This window comes from Amphibalanus amphitrite, unplaced genomic scaffold (genome assembly GCF_019059575.1).
Source record: "Amphibalanus amphitrite isolate SeventyFive unplaced genomic scaffold, NRLGWU_Aamphi_draft 000059F_arrow, whole genome shotgun sequence".
In the NCBI taxonomy this organism is placed as follows: Eukaryota; Metazoa; Arthropoda; class Thecostraca; order Balanomorpha; family Balanidae; genus Amphibalanus; species Amphibalanus amphitrite.
This window is the reverse complement of record NW_024881555.1, coordinates 596,647-619,036: the sequence shown is the minus strand read 5'-3', so window position 1 is coordinate 619,036 and position 22,390 is coordinate 596,647. Positions and strand designations below refer to the sequence as shown.

The following is a 22,390-nucleotide window of genomic DNA, read 5'->3' as shown; positions in this document are numbered from 1 at the left end:
AGGAATCCCATCGCCAGCCCCTTCATATGTGAAGCAATCCTCAGCAGTCCCATTTTCTTCCTAAATGTCTCTCATCACCTGTATCCTGCTATGTAATGTAACCCATCGAGCGCATTGCTTCAGTGCCGCACATCGCTGGAATTACACGACCTCACTGTGATCTCCCTAAGCGGAATGACTGTGAAATGTATTCGCCGTAAGCCGCGTAAGCGGAATGGCTGTGAAATGTGGCATGTGATTAGTCGGAAATGCGTCACTGGAGCGGGATAACACACTGGCGCACGGCGGCGGTAGACGACACTTGTCTCCAGCCAGCGAGACGACAGCTTGATGGACGGATGGACGGACGGGCAGTAGCTTCTAGTAAAACCGCGACGGTTCCAGGCATGACATGTGCTGTTTTACGCGATACATCAACGGATTGTTGTGCATTTGCGGATGCCAAAACATCGTCAGTGGAAACGAACTCGATCAAACTGCAACATCAATCTCATCAACACCGTTATCGTCATCATCATCGTCATCATCATCATTCACCATCAGCAACATCAGTACTGCCGCGCCTCGATCATTAGGCGCGATAGGCCCGGCCCCATCGGGCCGCTGAAAAAAAGCCGTCCGTGCCGGCTCGTAGCCCTCGCTGCTGGCTCCCTCTCACGCGAGCAGGTCCATCGAGAGATGAAATGGATAGACGGCCGGCGTACTTCGACATTGACCCGACACTTTGAGAGAAAACACACAGTCGCTGTGTCGAGTAGTACAGAGGCTGTGACAATATCCCTCTGTATAAATCCGCGCCGGTGATCCGCCCGCAGAGGTGGCTCCGTTCCGTTCGGCGCCGCCGTCTGTCCCGCCGGCCCCGGTCCGGTCCGACAGGTCGGAGTCGTGCCGACACGGTCGCGTGACCCGCCGCGCCGTGTAGGTCCGAGTCGTCCGGTCGGCCCGGCCGCCACCTCCGTCGGGACGCCGGCCGACTATCAGACTTTACGATATCAAAACAACTCGGCGCGTCCGGTCCCCCAAGATGGACGCTCCTCCAGCCAAAGGAAAACTTCGTTATCGTAATTTGTTTTCCGTTCGCCAGCTTTGATTCATCAACCTCCGCATTTGTAGGCTATCTTCGCGGAACCCTTTGGATCAGCATACCGCAAACCAATCACCTAATTAATCCAACCTTCCATGCTAAATTACCTGCGAAACCTATCCAAACTTGCGCCGCACGTAAGGCCTCCCGGAGGTAATTTCTGAGCGCCGCGGACTCGGCCGTCCGGCTGACCGACCGGCGGCGCTGGACAGTCACAGTTGCGTGCAAGGAACCAATCGATACGCGTGTCGTGCCGAGCGGGCAGCTTTTTACACGCGCCTGGCGCCGCCGAGCTGGATTTATAATTAGCTAGCAGTTCGGCCGCCGGCTCAGCGAGACTACCCAGGATGCTGACAGCTTGTCGGACAAACAGCATACAAGAGAAGACACGAGAGGAGCAGAGAAGAATACGACACGTAAGTGATTGGGGCGCCTAGGCAGTCAACGCAGGATAGGTGACCGCTGACGCTAGTTTTAGCTTACGGCTGCTTCTGTGGAGATAACATCAATGAGACAACGTCACTGAAGCCACAGCCACTTCAGTGAATAGTGTTGCAAAAACGTCTTCCCCAAATACACCCAGAGACAGACTGTTCGCTACTTAAGCGCCACAGGTAGCGTACGGCTTATTCCGAGCTAGTTTTGACAAAGCCGTGACCTTATCTCTTTTATGTCTCGGGACATGACCAAGAAACAAGTACTGAGCTATCCTTGTCTCCGACAGATAAACTCGAACCCACGTGTATTTTAACAGACCAGTCGGTCAGCAACACAGCCAACTGACCTCTGCCTGGTTTGACCTATGATCGCTGCCAGGGATAGCCTCCCACGCTTGACTCTGGAGTAGCCTCAAACATCGGTCTGATTTGACCTCTGACCTCAGCCTGGGTAACCTCTCGCCCAGCACGGGTACTGACCTTGCACCTTGACCTGGGTGTGGGAGGTGACGGTGCCCAGTTCGCTGGCCGCCAGACACGTGTAGTTCATAGACTCGCGTATGTTGTTGAGCACCAGGAAGGCCCGGCCGATGGGCGCGTTCTCCTTGGGTGACGGCTCGCTGCCCGGCTCCTGCGGCACGGAACGACGGTCAGAGGGTCGAGGGTCGCGGGGTCGGCTAAAATGAGTGGAGTTTGGTTTTAGAGGTCATGTCAGGTCTTTGTTAGCAGGCCAATGAGAGATCAGGTCAGCAAAGCACAACCTAGGGTCATTGCATCATTTAGTATTCATCAAACCGTGTTATTAATCCAGGAGATTTGGTTCAAATAGTAAACTTTAGAAACATGGGCATTTTGTATCGTATGAGCAGTCATGAAAGTTGAGGATTATAGTTCGGGGATTCCGAATCCCACAGACCGCATCAAATTCACCAAAGCTTTACTAAGGGTAACCATAGCTCTGAACTTGGGTAACCACACTGCTAGCGAACAGAGTCGACGATACCTAGCCATCTCAGACGCCAAGCAGCCTTCCCCCGTTCCCGCCCTCGCAGCGCGGCGCTCTCACCTTCCTCCAGCGGATGTGCGGCATTGGCGATCCCACGGCGACGCACGTCAGGTTGAGACTCTCGCCGGGCAGGACCTCATACATCGGCTCCGGCGGGATGGTGAACGACGGCTTCACCCGGCGAACTGCCAAAGAGCGGGGTTGGTTCAGGTCAGATAAGACGGTCAGACGGGGAGGGAGTCAGGTCACACAGCCAGGCGGAATGGTGAAGGACGACTTAGTCCACCAACTGTCGGGGAGAGAGGTCAGGGGAGGCAGGTGACAGCAGGCGGAGGTCGGTTAGATGGCCAGATGGGTAGTTCAGAGTTGTTCCCCGGTACCTGAATGTCAACGATCAGATAAAGGTAAGAGTAACATCAAATCCACTGCAGCTAATACCTAAAGGTTTGCAAGAAGAGCAACCTCAATTAAAATGACATCAATCAAATTACTGACCTATTGCTGTCGTTTCGAAATCTCACCATTGCACTATGGTTGGAAATGGCCTTACGGATGGCCGGGGGTCAACGAGAAAAAATGTTTTGCCCATAACTTTTTAATGCGTGGACCGATTGCGATGAAACTTTGCATAGGTATACCAGTGTCTTTTGTGCATCATACAGTAACTCAGAAACGACAAGGTCCCGTCACGTCACGCATGTGTGACGTCTTTATTGCAAGCATGTTATAAGTCGCCTAGGTCTTTCGTAATGTCATCGATATCGCGAGGCATTTTGAACATGTTTTGAATACTGCTATACTGAATGGATATTGTTGTTATGCTTTAGGGCGAGAAATATCAACGTAGTGACGCACAGTGTCCTACTATTTGTCATAAAGGGTCAAAATTTGGAGAAAAAGTATTAATGATTTTTTTTTAGATTCGGCAAAAAAGTAAGAAATAAAATGACGATCAAAATGACAAAAAATGCGTCTGATTAACCCGGCAGTTGCTGGGGTATTTCCCCACCCGCCGTTTGCCGGGGGGGGGGGGGGGCGTTTAACGCCCCCAGCCGATAACTCGAGAACCAATAGGCGCAGCGAAACGCACGAGGCGGCAAACGAAAGAACGCGACGAGACAATTCAGATGAATACTTGAAAGCTGAATTTCGAGGTCACCGGTCGGGTCAAGGTCAGGTCAAACACTTGAAATCAGGCTTTCAGTAGCATGGACTTTAGAACCTCGCAATCGGTGCCTCTCGTCATAAACTCTGTCACAACTGTGCACAACCCTTCATATAAGTGCTAAAAGAGTGTCAGATCCATGTAGGGGTCAGTCAAACATAGGCCAGGGTCAAAGTCAGGTCAATCAGGTAAGCACATAACCCCGAAAATTAAAACTGGTACCTATTCGCAGCCCACGACACATGTTTTATGGGTACTTTTGGGCGTAGAACACGATGGTGACATTCATTTTATCATACGAGTACGTGGTTAGTTGAACAAAAAAAAGATCAATTTCAGAAATGCATGCATCATGGTCGTGAAGTAGTCACGAGAAATTGCCAAGATTCAGTTCAAGATTTTGGAAAATGTAGAACGATGATCAAAAATCATAGATAGCCATTGGATTTGCCATGGTATTGGCAGTGTAATGGCGTTTACAGCATGTCTGTATGTCTGTTCTGTCAGTGGATATCCATATCCATACTTCAGGATATCCATACACGTTTGCACGATATCCATACTCCAGGTGCAGGGGCAAGCAGTTACTTCTTACGAGGGGTGCGGAGTTGAAGTCAGAGTCGGAGTAAGAGTCGGAGTCGGAGTCAGAGTCGCCCAGAGTCGTGGCAACGAGCCAGGAGTCGGAGTCGGAGTCGGAGTCGGTCAGGAGACCGCAGTGGAAGTCGGAGTCGGTCGGAATCGGAACAGCTCCATCACGACTCTGAAACACTGGCAGCCGGCAGGGGTCCGGAGTCGGAGACGGAGTCGCCCGGAGTCATGGCAACGAGACAGGAGTCGGAGTCGGAGTAGGAGTCGGATTTGGCGCCACCACGACTTCGCAACCCTGCTTCTTACCATCATTTATTAGGATAAGCCATTGCACGACTGACGAGCCGACCTGCTGCTAACGAAGCGACGGGTAGGTGCGCCTCGGGAGATGAAGCTTCATGGACGATTTTGCGCACAAGTGCGCAGTTTGCTTTTAGGTTCCCCTCACGCAGAATTGAACAGAGATTTATTCTACAAAAAAGCTCAATGGAGGTCGATGGAGAACTTTTTGTATGTCCAATGAAACATAAACGTAATTTTGCAAATGCTGCTGTGGTGACACTGCAAACAGAATGCAATGCCGTTCCTGATTTTGAACACGCATGGGAAAAAGAGTCACTCCACTCGATAGCCAACATAACAAGGATTATTTTGATATATAATAATCCAGTCTTACAACGTCATTGAGGTACTCCATATGCTATCACCAGCGCGGTTGTTTAAACCTTTGACGGCGCACCAAAAAAGCCACTATCAGAAACTCCCGATTCTAGGTACGATAATGAAGACTAAATGCGCAACTAAATATTTTTTTCTGCCCAATTCAAAACATTTCATCAATTTCCAACAGAATGACACCCCAAATATACATATATTCCGAAATTGCCCATGGCCATCCGTGAGGCCGTTTCCAACCATAGTGCATTGCTGTCGAACGCGCTCAGCCGCCAATACGACTCCCTTCCCACGCCCGGAAAAAGGTCAGATCTACAGACTAGGAAGACAACAACCCCCGGCGGTCACACCTGACATTCGACCTACACTCCCACCACTGCGCCCTCCGCCCCATCGGACCGTCTGCGCGGGCGGCGACCGGCGTCTCTACAAACCGTCACCATCACCGCCGCCACCTGACGCCATTCATACGAGAGTGGCCGACGCCCCTGGGACGGGTCATGAGGAGGTCGGCGGAGAGAAGTTGAAACGGCCGCTGGTGGCTGAAGTGACGGGAAAGGCGGTGGGCGGAGGAGGCGAGCGTGTACGAGCGGAGACCGGCGGAAACGGCGACGGGCGGTGTGGGCTGGAAGGGCGGTGAGCAGCGATGGTGGGCGGTAAGCAGTGGGCGGTGGGCGGCCGCGGAGAAGACTGAAGGCGGTCGGCGGTTGGATGAACTCGAGTCCCAAGAGTCGAGACCCGGGCACCGCCGCAACTTTCTGTCCGTCCTGAGCCGCCCCCACGCTCGCCACCCCGCCGCACCTGCTCCGCATTACGACACCGGCAACTCCTCCATCCCAACTGAACCAGATGTGATCTGACCGTTCGAACCGAGCTGGCTGGGGCGAGACGGAACGGGACCGGCCCCACCGACGGCGGCGCCAGCAGATGAACGAGACAAGTCGTCATGAAATGTGATAGGACGCCTGTGGAACGCGGCCGGTGGGCGACGAAGGAAATTGAGCGGCGGCCGCGAGAAAAGATGGCTGAGAGAGAAGAGAGAGGTGGGGTTGGCGCGGAGATGAAAAGAGAGGAAAGGACAGAATCTCCCCTCTTCCTCTCTGGAGGGAGATGTCTGGAGGTGCCGAAACAGACCGCCTTCGGTGTGTCAGCAGTGGCAGAGACACCATCGCCGCAGCCTAACGATGAGTGACATGCCGGAGACAAACAAAACATTTTAGTCATTTCTGGTGCCGTCTCTCCACAACAATTTATTGTGCAGAGCGCCGAAAAAAAGACGGAAAAGACGCAGCCACCTGGTGGCATTCTCTGTCTCTGTCTCCTGTTCCGCATTTGCGGACTCCAGGAGCCGGTGTCGGAGATCCACGTCAGGGCCCGATGTCGGTGTTCGGAGGAGAGGCGGCCCATACCACCGGCCGTCCGTCGCCCGTGGGCACGTGCCGTAATGCCGGTCAGCCATATCGCGCTCCGAATATATCTCCGGCGCCCTGTATATGAGAACGGGCCCGGGCCGCGCGCCGATCTAATTGAACGCCGGGCGGCGGGCCGAAAACATCGCTCAAATGTCCCCTCCCCACTGACCTGGCCTCCTCTTCACTGTTGGCAGCAAGTATGGTCTTTTACCACATGCCGAGATATCCCTTTAGTATTAGCACGTGATTTTGGGAAAAGCTTTCGGACCGGCTGTGGCTAATGTTTAAGGTATTTGGGAAACGATTTCGGACCGTGGTCATTTTGATTTTCCCAGACAAAGTTTTACTGAATATTCTGAGCGGGAAGAACCAATTACCATATGGTGGAGTATCTCTTTAGTATTGGCACGAGCGTTCGGAAAATGTTGGTATATGCTTTCGGCCCGCTCAGACTGTAATGCTTTAGGTATCTGGGAAACGTTTTTGGCCCGTGGTCATTTTTCGTATACCAGCAGATTGTTTTGAGGTCATTGACCCGTCTTTCAACATTGCTTACAAAGCTCATTTCTAGCTATGCTCCTTTTAGCTTTGCGTTGCCCAGAAGACGGGATAACTTTAGTGGGCCATGTGGCGATATCTATCCGTAGGTACGAAACGCAAATAAACCGCAATAATCAAATTTTTATTCAGGTACACGTCATTTTAGACTAGTCGACAGGGCAGTGTTGACAGCTCCGGGTGTTACCGTGCCTATTTATAGTCACCGTGACCGTGCCGTGCTTCTTACTTCATTTTGATGTTCACGATTCCACGGTTACTGATATTGAACACGATATAAGGGGAGCTGGAAACTGATATTTCAAAATAAAGCTTCAACTTCTTCACGCATTGTTCACTTTTTTCTTAACGTTTCCCTACTTTTTATTTTTTAATAAGAAAACTCAATACAATCTTGTCATCACCAAAGTCAAATCCTAAGAAACTGGTGAGAAGCGTGGTTTTGAGAAGGCTCATTTTGCAACTACTACGTGCACCATATGGTAAAATAAATACCACACTTAGGCCGGAATGATTTCTTGAGGACCTCGGTCGTTGTTTGATTTTCCACCCTCGGCCTTCGGCCTCGGGCGGAATATCAACAACGACCTCTGTCCTCAAGAAATCATTTACCGGCCCCGTGTGGTATTTTATAATCCAAAGAAGATATTTACGGATTGTGTGTTCACTAACAGCAGCAGCAGAAGTGAGCAAAATTAAGTGACGGCGTTTTCACCTACTTTTGCTGTCAACGTAATTCAACTAAACAAGGGTAGGTATCGTTCCAATGCCAATGTATTTATTGCTGCAGAACATGGTCAGAGTACCTACTCATTATTACAACATAATGCACGCAAAAAACGAACAATTTAAATGCGCGAAGCATCTTAACGAGCCACATTGAAACATTTGGATATTGTTCCAGCTGGGATCTAAGACGCGTTTGATTCAGCGTTTCACCCAATTTTCAGTTTTCCTCACGGTTTCCTCACTCCTGGTGGACTCCATATCTTTATAGTTTATTCTAACTTCTGGCGCTTCACCATCTTCATCCTCAGCTTTTTCAAACCCTAAATTAAATAAGGTAAAAGTAGGTCTTCCCAACCTTGGGCTGTGAAAATGCAGTTTTATTCACCTCGGTTTTTGGCTACGGACCTCGTGCCTTCCGGCACTCGGTCCTCCGCACAAAAACCTCGGTGAATAAAACGCATTTTCCCAGCCCCGGTCGGGAATATATAATCTGAAATCTTACTTAATAAATTATAAGTTGTCTGTCCGTCCGTCAGCCTTATGTGTCTTCTTGCGCCGGAACGGCGCCGCGTATCGACGTGAAATTTATTGGGCAAAAACTTTGGGTGGGGCGGACCATCGTATCAAAAGATGGGCGCAATCGGACCACGGGTGCGGCGTCAGCGCGTGCATCTCTGCCCCAGGCTGGCCGAGGCCGACGCCGAGCAGAGAGCACGCGCTCTAAGCTCATTTTCTTCGCTTGCCAAACTAAGTGAAAACGATGAGAGCCAGCTCGGGAAGTTAACTCTGTGGATTTAAAGAATACAGGTTTTCGATTAGCATCAGGTATAGGCGCAGGTACAGGTATTAGGTTCAGGTTTCACCAGTAAATAAAATAAATTTATTACCGAGCAAGTGAAGCGAGCAAAGTGCGAGCGAAGCGAGCAAACTTTCGGATCTGCAGCGCTCCTCGAAAAGCGCATATACCTACATGCCTACCATACAGCTAAATGAAGTAAGTAAACAAACTTAACCCTACTGGCATAAACATACAAGTTTTAACAACCAAACTAATAATCCCCTTAAGCATATGTATATCTCGAATCTATACAGTTATCGCGTAAACCTGTATTCTAGGCCGGCCGGCCGTGGTCACGCTTTTGCGGGGCATATTTCTCAGCAACCACTTGACCGATTTACATGCGGTAATTTTTGTAGGGTAGCTTCATTCTTTCTACCAAGTATTGGACTATTCCCGATGTACGTGGGTGACCACCTATGCACGTGCCACGTGCAAAACGAAGAGGTGTTGGTTTTGCAACAATTGCAATATCTCGGTAACTACTGGGCCGATTGCGCTGAAAGTTGGCATGTAGTCTCTAATGTGTCTCAATGCTTCTAAATCCTCTGCCGCTCATTCTCCGTCACTATCCACCCTAATCTGTGTTTTCATTTAAGAGTAGCGAACCAACTTTCAACACGGCATTGCCGTACAGTATGCACTCAGGCGGCTATAACAGCCAGAAGCGACATTGCGGTACAGTATGCAATCAGGCGTTTGATAACTTTCTGCCACCTAGCGCGTAAAAGGAAAGGTTGGGCGGCGGACACGACATTGCGGTACAGTATGCACTCAGGCGGCTTTATTCGCCAGCACCGTCATTGCGGTACAGTATGCAATCAGGCGTTTGATGGCTCTGCCATCTAGCGCGAAACAGGAAAGGTGGGGTGGCCACGCAATGGATAGTAACCGGTTCACGACGGCCATCTGGTAAGTACAAATTTGGTGCAGGTTTGGTGCGATTAGGTTCAGTGTGTTTCTTAGCAGCTAGCAGCTAGGGTTACATTAATTGCTTATAGCTATTCCTGCTTTTTCATAGTGTCAGACATTATTATCGATCAACCCTATTACTGGTGGGGGGGGGGGCATCGGCCCCCACCTGTAGTATTTTTGCTGTCGAGTGAAAATCGCCTTAGGGGTTCGAAATTTGGCGACTTTTCCTTAGCTAGAGGCGTATCCAGGATCAGTTTCTCGGGGGTAAATCTGGTCACACTCAAAACAAACGTGTCCATCTGTATGTGTGCATATGCCCTAGAGACAGTATTGCGGTACAGTGTGCATTCAGGCGGTGATACGGCAGACGCGGCACTGCGGCACAGCGTCCATTCAGGCGCTTGACGCTCCTGCCATCTAGCTTTGCGGCGTTTGTGGTTGGCGGCGGGCGGGCGTGCGATGCGGGCGGTTTTTATTTTTTGCGGCGTTTGCGGTTGACGGCGGGCGGGCGCGCGATGCGGGCGGTTTTTATTTTTTGCGGCGTTTGCGGCGTTGTTTGCGGTTGGAGGCGGTCATTTTTACTTTTGCGGCGTTTGCGGTTGGCGGCGGGCGGGCGGGCGCACGATGCGGGCGGTTTTCATTTTTTCGAGGCGTTTGCGGTTGGCGGCGGTCGGGCGGGCGGTTTTCTTTTTTTTGCGGCGTTTGTGGTTGGCGGCGGGCGGGCGTGCGATGCGGGCGGTTTTTATTTTTTTGCGGCGTTTGTGGTTGGCGGCGGGCGGGCGGGCGATGCGGGCGGTTTTTATTTTTTGCGGCGTTTGCGGTTGGCGGCGGGCGGGCGATGCGGGTTGTTTTTTGCGGCGTATGCGGTGTTGTTTGCGGTTGGAGGCGGTCGTTTTTTTTATTTTTGCGGCGTTTGCGGTTGGCGGCGGGCGGGCGTTTTTTTTAATGATTCCGTGTCCAAACTTTGGGATCCGTAGTGCTCCTCGAAAAACCATGCCTACCTACTATACAATTAAATGAAGTAAATATCAAACTCAACCCTACTTATAAAAACATACAAGTTTTGACAGCCAAACTAATGGCCCCATCAACCATTTCTATCCAAACGTACAGTTATCGCGTAAACCTGTATTCTAGTCGCTGTAAATAACGCGTTCCGTTCATTCGTCTTGACCAGCATTAGGGTGTCCCAAATTTCACGAAGTTTTCCAATTCACTTAGGATACACCGGGATCCCGTTCCTTGGTTCATTTGAACCTCACACACCAATTTATAGAGTAAACTACCGGTAAACAAGGTTGCCGCTAGTGCTCTGAAGCTTTATTTGCATTTTGGTGTTATATGATAGTGCAGCGTTGTAGTCTCCGAATGCAAAATGGGAATTATGTGTAAGCAACGTAGCAGCCAATATTACCTTCTTCGATGCTCAGTGATGCTCAGATCCCACGCACATTGCACAATGATGAAAATCCGGGTTTATGTACGCATACATACGTGTGAAACTGTGTGTGTGCGTGCCCGTATGCCTCTGTGCGTGTGTGTGTATACCTATGTGTCGCGCGTGACTGCGTGCGTGCCTACCGGATAGAAGGCAATGCCAGTTTTAATCTTGGTGTGGGTGATTTCATGTGCCGCTGATTTCGTTTAGGAGTAAGCAATCAAATAAAGGTCTCAGGTTAGTGCTTCAAATGTCTCGCTTCAGATCGAACCGTCTGCGGCAATGGCACACCACATAAACGCAGATTGAACAGAATCAAATTTACATTGCAGCTATGGGTATTAAGTTCACCGTACCCTGGCCTGAGACCGTCCACGCGTAACATCACCGTACCCTGCTCCGAGATCCGTCTAAACAAACATCATGCCTTGCTCTGAAAACCGTCTGAAACATCGTACCCTATTCTGAGATGCGTCTAAAACATCGTACCCCATTCTGAGATCCGTCTTAAACATCATACACTGCTCTGAGATCCGTCAACAGCATCGTGCCCGGCTATGAGATCCGTCTAAAATATCGTACCCTGCTCTGAGATTCGTCTAAAACATCGTATCCTATTCTGAGATCCGTCTTAAACATCGTACACTGCTCTGGGGTCCGTCTAAAACATCCTACACTGTTCTAAGGCCCATCTACACTCTACAGTCTACACATAACGTCATCGCACCTTGCTATAATATCTGTCTACCACTACAGACCCACGTGGTCCTTCTTCGTGTGACCGTAAAGCGACCTGTGCCATACCACCACCTGGGCCAGCGCCTGCAGCTGGTCCTCATCTTTCGTTCTGTCCATCATCTCCTGTGCCAGCTTCACTCCGCGATCCGCTCCATCATTCACAACTGCCAGGCTGTTGACGTATTTGTGAACTGCGTTGAAACCTGAGATACTTTTGCATTTTTTGACAGGCTCTTGCAACCATTCGAGGGCGCACTAATCCAGAATCTGGATGAGTGCGCCCTCGAATGGTTGCACCGGGCACCCGGCTATGAGAATCATAGGCACTCATCCATAATATGGACCATCCATAATATGGATGAGTGCGCCCTGGAATGGTTGCAAAAGCCTGTCAAAAATGGAAAAGTATCTCAGGTTACAACGCAGTTCACAAATATACGTCAACAGCCTGGCAGTTGTGAATGATGGAGCGGATCGCGGAGTGAAGCTGGCACAGGAGATGATGGACAGAACGAAAGATGAGGACCAGCTGCAGGCGCTGGCCCAGGTGGTGGCATGGTACAGGTCGCTTTACGGTCACACGAAGGACCACGTGGGTCTGTAGTGGTAGACAGATATTAAACAGGGTGCGATGACGTTACGTGTAGGCCGTAGAGTGTAAATGGACCTCAGAGCAGTGTACGATGTTTAAAACGGATCTCAGAATGGGGTACGATGTTTTAGACGCAGCTCAGAATAGGGTACGATGTTTCAGACGGTTTTCAGAGCAGGGTACGGTGATGTTACGCGTGGACGGTCTCAGGCCAGGGTACGGTGAACTTAATACCCATAGCTGCAATGTAAATTTGATTCTGTTCAATCTGCGTTTATGTGGTGTGCCATTGCCGCAGACGGTTCGGTCTGAAGCGAGACATTTGAAGCACTAACCTGAGACCTTTATTTGATCGCTTACTCCTAAACGAAATCAGCGGCACATGAAATCACCCACACCAAGATTAAAACTGGCATTGCCTTCTATCCGGTAGGCACGCACGCAGTCACGCGCGACACATAGGTATACACACACACGCACAGAGGCATACGGGCACGCACACACACAGTTTCACACGTATGTATGCGTACATAAACCCGGATTTTCATCATTGTGCAATGTGCGTGGGATCTGAGCATCACTGAGCATCGAAGAAGGTAATATTGCTACGTTGCTTACACATAATTCCCATTTTGCATTCGGAGACTACAACGCTGCACTATCATATAACACCAAAATGCAAATAAAGCTTCAGAGCACTAGCGGCAACCTTGTTTACCGGTAGTTTACTCTATAAATTGGTGTGTGAGGTTCAAATGAACCAAGGAACGGGATCCCGGTGTATCCTAAGTGAATTGGAAATCTTCGTGAAATTTGGGACACCCTAACCAGCATTCAGTCCATGTACATACAGCGAAGGTATCACTTACATGACCTACCCGACCCACAGCCATTACAAGATCTCCCACCACCAAAGGACTGGCCTCCAGTCTGTCAGTGGGTGTCCATCACAGGGCTAAACTTGCGGTCACGTCTCCCTCCGAGAAGACAGGGCGGAGAGCTCTGATGTCGGCGCGGCATCCGGTGGCACATTAGTATTGACGTGAGAGGCAGGATCTAAGGAGCTGGCGACGGAGAGCGTTTGATCTAGGAGTGGGGCGCAGCATTGACATGGCGAGCATAGGTCGGGATAGTGCCGAGTGTCATACACAGTGTGTCAGCGTGTCGGCTAGTGTCAGGTGTGTTTGAGGGCGAAGGCTGGGAGACTACAACGGTTAAGAGCCACTTGTCAGTGCGGTAAGCGGCATTGAGGAGATATATCAGGTGCAGTGGTTGCACACTTCAGTCGCTTACACGCAGTAAATCTTTCCCCAACAGCAGATCACCTATGCCTGGCATACACATTACCCAATACCCATACGTGCTACTCATATGACCCCGCGTTGCTGTTGGCTAAGCCGATGAAATCCTCCTCGAGACACGAGCAAAGGCGGTGGAGACCTTGGAGTGGACTCACTCTTCTATGAGATTAGGGAGCCCTAGCTCACCTCGTATGTAGACGGTCGAGTCCTTGAAAAACACTCGCTGCTCCCTGAGATTAGGGATCCCCAGCTCACCTCGTATGTAGACGGTCGAGCCATCGGAGTAGACTCGCTGTTCCCCGAGATTAGGGATCTCCAACTCACCTCGAATGTAGGTGGTCGAGCCATCGGAGTAGGCAGTGTCCTGACTAACCACTAAGGGATCCCCAGCTCACCTCGTATATGGACGGTCGAGTCCTTGGAGTAGACGGCGCCCTGACTAGCCACTGAGGGATCCCCAGCTCACCTCGTATGTAGACGGTCGAGTCCTTGGAGTAGACGGTGCCCTCGCTGTTCTCGGCGGCACACCGGTACTTGCCCTGGTCGCTAACCACCGAGTCAGCAATGCGCAGGTCACCTGAGAAGCGGACAGGCACGGCTGGTCAGAACAGTGAGACGAGGAACAGTCGGAGAGAGTTCAGGCTGATCTTGTAAGACAGATAAGGGCAGCTGAAAACGAAAACTATCAATCGGAAGCGGCGAGGACGACCTCCAGACCGAATAGTTAATCTCGAACAGCTTTCACATCATTAAATCTAACCATGTTCTTTGTCGACATACGAAAAGTCGGCATCAACTAACAGTATTGTATTCACTATTTCAACTGTTATTGTGAAGTGTTGGCATAGGTCAGTCACCTCGTCGTGTGAACTTCACTCTACATAAAGCACTGTTTGGCCTTCTGAAGGGCATCGTTTAGCAATCCTCGACGGCAGAATAATACTGGGAGGCCAGCTTATCTGTCACTCAATGGTTAACTGCCTTATCGTAGGAAAACAGGGTTTTGCCAACAGCGCCAAGAAGGAAAACAGTCCAGCTAATTAAGTTATGTTATCAGCACGGTGTTTTAATAATTGTTGTGATTAGTTACAATAGACGGGAGTAAATCACGCTTGCAGTTCATTTAAGCCGCCAAATTAAATTAAAGTACGTACGCTCCAAAGAAGTTTGTTTTACATCCCATCAAAAGTGCTGCTTTACTTCAGAGTTCACCCATCCAGTCCACTGACAACTCAGTATGTCGTTCTTTCATAAGACTTAGCTGTACAACATTTGCCGTGGAAAAGTTCACAGAAGTGCATCGTTCCCGGTGGCTTTCATGCAATTTGAACGAGCACATCTTCCCGGAGCATCATTCACTTATCAATTGGAAAAGGTCAGACATCGACTGTTGATCTTTGAGCCACCGACGGCGTCCCAATCCGCCGGTATCACCCCCTGGTGGGTTACTGGCGCCCCTGGACCGCCGTCCCGACCTGACGCAATGCGTGCAGCGTGGCACCGCCCCCTCGCCGGTACGGGGACGGTAGGATGACCGGAAACCACGGCACTGAGCGACAGAGGATGGGCAAAGGTCAATGGAGATCAAAGTCTGCCGAAAATAGAGTGGCCGACGTAGAGGAATGAGTGATGAAGATGTGCGTACTGTATCAGCTGACCTGTTGTGCAGTGTTCCAGATCACCATTGCAATGGTTCTGGGTCCTGGAATACGGAGGGTAGCGAAGGACGGTGAAAGTATCCTAAATTGAAAAAGTTGAGTGTATGAGCATCATTACAGAAGCAAGCATTTTTGGAAGATTTTTTTGCGGGGGATAGCTGACAACTCATTCGAATCGCAAAAGATTAAGCCCAACTAAAAGGAATTACTACAAGAGTCCACAAAGAAAATCACTCCAATTTAGAAATTATAGCCGAATAGAGAAGCCTTGAAACAACCCCATCCGCATTCAAGCATTGAAGCAAGCTGTGATACAGCAATAACTACACGGCTCTCGATATCATCGGCATTTGGCCGTCGTCGCCCCCGCACGCGTCGCCGGCCCGGTCCATCGCTGTCACCGCTATATCGGCCGGTGAAGATCCATTGCCCGGCGGACACCACCGCGTCGTATGGTCCGGCCGGCGGCTAGGCGGCCGACAATCGAGTAATCCCTGCAACAGGCACCTGGCGGCGCTCCCACGGCCCTCGGCCGGCCGCGTCCCACGCGCGGGGGCGCCGAGCAGCGCCAGCACAGCCCCGAACCGTGATCAATGGCGCGGTAATATGCCAAAAGTCTGCCCGGTAGCGGGAACTGCACGCTCGCAGCGCCCGCGCTGGCATAATGCCGCCGCCGGAGCAATAATATGGCCTGGCGAGCCGTCTGATTTGCGTGTCCCCGTCTGACCGACGACATCCGGGAAATTGACTTGATAAAATCAACCTTTTCAACGGGATATCGACATCAAATATCGTTCTGGCGGCCAATTTCCCAGCTGGCAATATCGCATTATATTGGAGCGTGTATTTGAAAGGATTCTCATTTTGCGGCTTCGAGCTGAAAGCCGGTCGGCCGGCTCACTCGTCAGACGTTCTAATTTCTGGCCGCTCACAATCGGGCCATCTGGGCTTCCTTTCTGCGCGCCGGCGGTCGGTCTGGGCCCGCCGCTCCGGCGCACCGTTCGGGCCGTGTCGTCCACCAGAGCACGCTCTCCCGCCGGCCCCTGTCGTGTCCGGTCGGCCCGAACGGCCCACTTGAGTACGCCGTCCGCCTCCGTACCCGTCCGGCCGGCCGGCGGTCACTGGCAGCGGGAAAACAGCGCTCCCGGGTGGAGAGCGCACTGCCGATACCGACAGACGCGCCGGCGACCAGAGGACCGACGGAATCCAAAGGATCAACGGAACGGACCATAAGACTGCCGGGTGGAGAAATGAATTGATAAGAAATTAAAACAAAATAGAAAACGAGAATGGTCCAATGAGGCTTCGAGACCAAACGGTAAAAAACGATAGCATTTTTTTCATAATCAACAGCAATGTGATTGTAGATCATTCTTAGACGGTTTCGAAATACCTGCTGTCCCAGACACTATTGTCCCAGACACCAGAAGCCAGAAAACATAACTTTTACTCTGCTGACTACTGACACAACCGTAAGTCACAACGATATAAATCTTTATCGCAGTACACTTCCTGCAATTTTCACACAACACCGAAAATCTCACAATTCCAGTTACTGAGAATGCGGGTATACGCCAATCCGTCCGTCCGGCCGCGGCGGGCGGGAGGCGCGGCCATTTCCCAGTGACCCCCGGGGCTCAGTGACGCCATGATATACACCAAAGTGCCGCTGTCCCGCTTTATTGGACGAAAAGATAAATGGCATTCGTGAATTTTATGGCCGCCTCGGCCGCGACCCGGCCGTTTGATAAGGATATACTGGGCGTCGTCAAAGGCGGCGAGGCGGCGGCGGCGGCGCGGCGGGAGGCCGCCGTCAGTCGGCACCGGCGCTGGAACGGGCCGCCAGCGAGCGCCGAATGGAGGTGGTAAACGGCGGCGTCACTGGCGCCGCGCAGACAATGAACGGAGAGCGAAACGGCGGCTTTACCGCTGTGGCAAAGACACTGAACTGGAGGAAGAAACGCCGGTGTCACCATTGCAATACAGGCGATCAATTGGTGAAGTCAACAAGGAAGTTACCAACGCGGCATCCTGTAACTGTATCGGCCTGGCCCGGACCCGGGCCGGGTGGACGGGGCTGGGGTCGGACTCGGCCGACGCGGGCCCATGTGCCGGCCATGTGTCTCCCCGGCGGCGACACGCGGTGCGACACGCGGTGGACGGGAGCCGCGGGCCGCGGCAGTGTGAGGTCGGCGATAGCCCGTGGTGGGTGAGCGACCGTGTGGAAATACATACAGAAACTACACATCCACAACAAACTTGCGTGGCAGAGCATCAGCATGGTCAGCATCCTCGGTCCAAGGTCCTAAAAACAGAAAGCCGGAATGCTACTAGCTGCCAGCTGGGAAAACTGGTAAGATAATGTTCGGCGCAATTGTGGTAATGCTCCCGTGTGTCGCCCCCGTTTCCACTGCCATTTTGCCGCCGGTCGTCCGGACAGGCATCTCAGCGCGGCCACCTGATGAAGGCCCATCGATCAGCCACGCAGACCCCAAGACAGAGCCACAAGACTGGAAAGGGTGCTAATTCGGAGGTACTGTCACACTCACACAACCCCGTCGTCGGGAGGCACCGGTCATCCTTTGTGTGTTCGTCAGTAGGATTGCAAAAGATGCACAAATTGATACCGATGTTTACCTTCCTCTACAGATGTTGATAATGGAGGCAGAGAAATGGGTGATTTCAAAATAAGGTTAAATGGAATCGCAGCTAAGTCAGGATAGCTCAACAAATACAGAACAGCTACAGGAGCTTAATGGAGAGTCGCGTCAACAGAGGCAGCAACATTGTGTTATCTGCAAAGGATCGACATATAAAATGAGCCGGTCAGAAGGACCGTTAACCCGCGCCCCGTAGGGGGGGGCCGAAACGCCCCCCCCCCTCTGTCCTTTTCCGTCGATATCTCCTAAACGGGAGATATCGCCACCAAACTTTCAAGACCCCTCCGGGCATCAATTTTAAACATTGTGACTAAAAATTTTTCCAGAGGCTATGATAGGTTGGCCACAAATGACGTCAGAATGACGTCATGTTCTGTCATTTTCGACCGAAAAAAGACCTTCGCGAGAAGACCTGTCAGGCCTACAGCTTTGAAGATACAGAAAAACGATCAAGACATAAAAGGTGTAGAATTGACAGGGCTACAAAACTGCTATCTCGGATTTTTGAAATTTTTGAGTTTTGACCCCCAAAAATCAAAAAAGCATTTTTTGGATATATTTGCCAAAAAATCTAAAAAGTTTTTTGAGTTTCAAAAAAAACGGAATAAATGTGATAGTACCTACCGTCTTCTATCTACATACTAAATTTCAGATCAATACCTCGTTTTTTGGCCAAGTTATAGCGAAAAACTGTTCAAAAATGATGACGCCAAATTTTCAAACTCAATTTTTGGCAATGCGAGACATCGTAGAGCAAAACAAAGACCACCATTAGACTCCCCGTGACGAGCTGCATCGAATCGATGCCCATTTTATGCAAAAATATCAACTTTGAAATTTGACCTAATTTGACCTGACCTTGACCTGACCTTCACCAAAACGTGACCTAGGCTGGCCCCAAAAGCTGCCTGACCCACATAATCGCATTTGTCATGTAAAATAGACCATAAAACATGTATCACACGACACTTCATATTGTGACCCCCGGTGACCTGACCTCGCTGTGACCTGACCTGGTATCAGTGACCTCAGATAGCAAAGTATGTGTTTGACGAACAATCTACAATCGATGGTTTTCAATAAATTACCAATTTACTCGATTTCACAACACATTTCTTGAAATGCCTGTGAGCGGTGAAAATCCGACCTTTGACCTGACCTGTGACGTCATCGGTTTGACCTAGGTCAATGAAATTTGGTCACAAGGTAGTTCCCGGTTGGGGCTATCGAACGCCGTTTGAATTTTGAAAATCGGCCGGTAAATTTCCGAGATCTTAGGGGGGGGCCGAAACGCCCCCCCCCCCCCCCTACGGGTGGTAGGGTCCGCCGGTAGCCCTACGGGGCGCGGGTTAAGGCGAAGATCAGCCAACTGAAAGAGCAAAAGGAACTAACATGCAAAACAATGAATTCTTAGTTTTACAGTGCAAAGGGAGACTGAAATGCAAACAATACAACACATGTTATTTCCAGGGATTCTGAACTAAAAAGGACAATGGCAGTTACCGTATGTCATAAAGATCTCGAGGCGTCAGCAACAAGGCAAATAGACAGGCCGAATGGGCGAAAAAGTCGTAAACCGGGCGAATATGAACACAGGGAGCGTTTTCTACCGCGACAAAACAAAACGATCTGCAGTAAAGCACAATGAAAAATGAACGCTTGTTTTCACCTTCCTCGGAAATGCAATACGTAGCATGACTTAACCAAGCAAGTATGTAAATAAAAGCATAAAACCGCCGTATTCAAGCGAAACCAAACAGACATAGGTACAGGTCTCGCGGGTTTTAGCGGTAGGTTTTGCACCTAGAAAATTTGGTGTACTTCAGGCTATATCTTAGTCGTCTTAAGCTTTTAAGTGTTGAAGATGCGATCGACTTGTTGGGTAACAAGCCGGCCATGATCGTGTAAAATGGCTTCATCGTAGCTCGATTAGTTTCTGAGATATAACCGGAAATGTAAAAGTGCAAAACCTACCGCTTAATCTCGCGAGACCTGTACGTCTAATTGGCACCATAAGTCATCCCGGGGAAGCAGCGATAAAAGGCTTACAACGAAACGACAATGTCCAGCGGGGGCGAAACGAACGCAGCAAACTTCCCGAGAGAAGAGTTTTAACTGGTGAACTTTGGCGACTTCTCGACACACTGCTCTCGCTGTGGCGAGCCAAGCAGCAGGGCCTCGGCTAACATGTTAACTGGTGGGCCAAATGGCCCACCAGTGACCCGAAATGGCCCACCAGCCTCAAAGATTTGGCCCACCAGTAATTTTCCGAAAAATCTAAGTTTTCACATTTTTCACATTTCAAATTGAATTAGTAGATCTTATCGTACATTTTCAGGCTGTAAAGTACCCATCGGTGAAACATATTCTTGTGAAAAAAAAATCAACCTATTGTTTGCAATATCCTCTTGGGGTAAAAAGTGAACTATAGTGGACTAAGTGGACTAAGCCTAGTCACACTTCACCGGATTGGACCAATGGACGAGAAACGGACGGCGTCCGGTGATGTCCGGGGGATGTCCGTTCGTTTCCGTTGGACGTCCGTTTCTCATCCGTTCATATCCGTTCGGCATGTCCGGTGGTGTCCGGTGTGCTCAACCGGACACCACCGGACATGGAACGGATATTAACGGATGACAAACGGACGTCCAACGGAAACAAACGGACATCACCGGACGCTGACAGTTCTCGTCCGTTTCTCGTCCGTTGGTCCAATCCGGTGAAGTGTGACCGAGGCTTTAAATTTTATGCAATAATCGCGAAAGACGTCTGCCTCTGTCAATTACAGATAGTGTCGGCGGCTTCCAGCCGATCGAGGTCTGCGAGAGTTCTTTCAAACTTTCCGATCGATCGAGTGGTTGCAGTCACATAAGCATCTGCCGCAGACCAGTCGGTTACAAGAAAAACTTCGAATAAAGAACAGACCGGTTCAGACGGTCGGGGATAAGCCTGCGAGCGATCTCAGACGGCTCGCCGATAGACACGATATAAGCCAGAGTCAAACTAGAGGTAGTGTCGGCGACTTCCAGCCGATTGAAGTCTGCAAGCGATATTATGCGTCTTCACGACCGGTATGATGCTTGCAGTCACACATCTGACCAGTTGGACGAATTTCGAACCGTTCACAGTCAGCGTTCCAAAAATTTCTCATTTGGGCTGAAGATGACACTCAAGAATAAGAATGGATAATTTTCCACTCTCACATTTTGGGTGGCTCGAATTTTACACTCAGACACCCAAGAGAAATCTGAAGTTTGAGACACTGTTCACCAGAAGTGAACGTGTACATAACTTAGTTTTTTTATAAAGAAAATATCAGGGTTGCGCAGTGCGCTTGGGCTTTTGAGTCAGTTATTTTCCATGCGACACCAATAGGCTTAATGATCATTTTCAGAGATGTTGGGGTTGCTGCTACAACCCCCTTTTGGGGTTCCTGCTACAACCCACTTTATATATAAAGTTGCACTCGTGCTGTTCACAATTCCTCCCGATTCACCCAACAACGCCCGATCCCGTCCGACCGCTTCCGAATCTCCGACTAGTCGGCGAGCGATCCACTCACGGTCGTGTTATCGTCCAAAGTTTTATAATCTGCGTCAATATTGTGTGCATACTTGTGCCACGGAATATATAGTCTACGACATGTCGATATGTCGATATGTAGGTACTACGATATATCGTAGACTATATATTCCGTGCTTGTGCGATTTTATGTGCACCGCGGGAGTATCACCACTGAGAGGGTTGTGGGTCCCTACTCTCTCCTCTCTCAATGAAGAGTCGGGGGGGGGGGGGGGGGTCGAGCCCCGTTTTTTTTTTACATTTTTTGAATGCCATCCTGACGTTTTTTGCAGAATAAAGTGGCCGAAATCTGGGGAGAAATCGAAAATTGGGGGGGGGGGGGGGCTATGGCTTCGAAGGTCAGTCCATGTCGCTGCCCAAGTGGCCCACCAGTCAAAATTCCTTAGCCGAGGCCCTGCCAAGCAGAGCCAAGCTAGGCCAGCCCAGCCCAGCCCAACCCAGCCAGCCAGCCGAGCCGGACAGAGTGGAGCTCGTAGAGACCGGGGCGACTTCTGGGAAGTCCAATCGGTGCCGGTCCGACTCCTCAGTCGCCGAGATCGTACCGGGCCATCCGGGGTGGGCGCCGGGGGACCGTCTGGAATCCAGACACCACTCCGCTACCTGGAGCCTACAATCGTCCCCAGCGCCGTTGTCGGCAGGCCTCGGACAGAGTTGGCTCGTCTCATGAATCTGGTAGTTCACAGTGCGAGCAATACACTCGCGAGACGCTTGTTTCAGTGCGGATAGGTTCGAAACTGTTTGAGCTACAAGAACCCACATCCATCGTTTTGACAGCACTGCCTGTTGGTCACTCCCATCGGTCTGCACTTACAGCCTATATGCCTACGGCAGCAAACAGACCATAGCACAGGTGCTGACCATATGCATGGTGCATACTCCACGGGACGGATCTAAAGACGGGCCACTGACACACCTCAAAGCCAGTATGACGTGGATCTGGAAATGAGCGAAAACCGTAAAAACCAATTATTTAAAATTCGGACCTAGGGAGTCAGGTGGCAATTTGCTCAGCGA

General features: G+C 50.5%; 1 protein-coding gene across 4 annotated transcripts in view; it reads right to left on the bottom strand.

Annotated features, from left to right (window-relative positions):
• The window catches only part of LOC122378447 (tyrosine-protein phosphatase Lar-like), a 169,715-nt gene that overhangs the window by 69,049 nt on the left and 78,276 nt on the right, over positions 1–22,390 (bottom strand). For all 4 annotated transcript variants that reach the window (XM_043359524.1, XM_043359525.1, XM_043359526.1 and 1 more), the window contains exons 6-8: positions 13,943–14,053; positions 2,588–2,712; positions 2,002–2,152 (exon numbers count right to left, since the gene is read on the bottom strand). In XM_043359524.1, the coding sequence (XP_043215459.1) occupies positions 2,002–2,152; positions 2,588–2,712; positions 13,943–14,053 (387 nt within the window). The remainder of the gene's footprint in view (positions 1–2,001; positions 2,153–2,587; positions 2,713–13,942; positions 14,054–22,390) is intronic.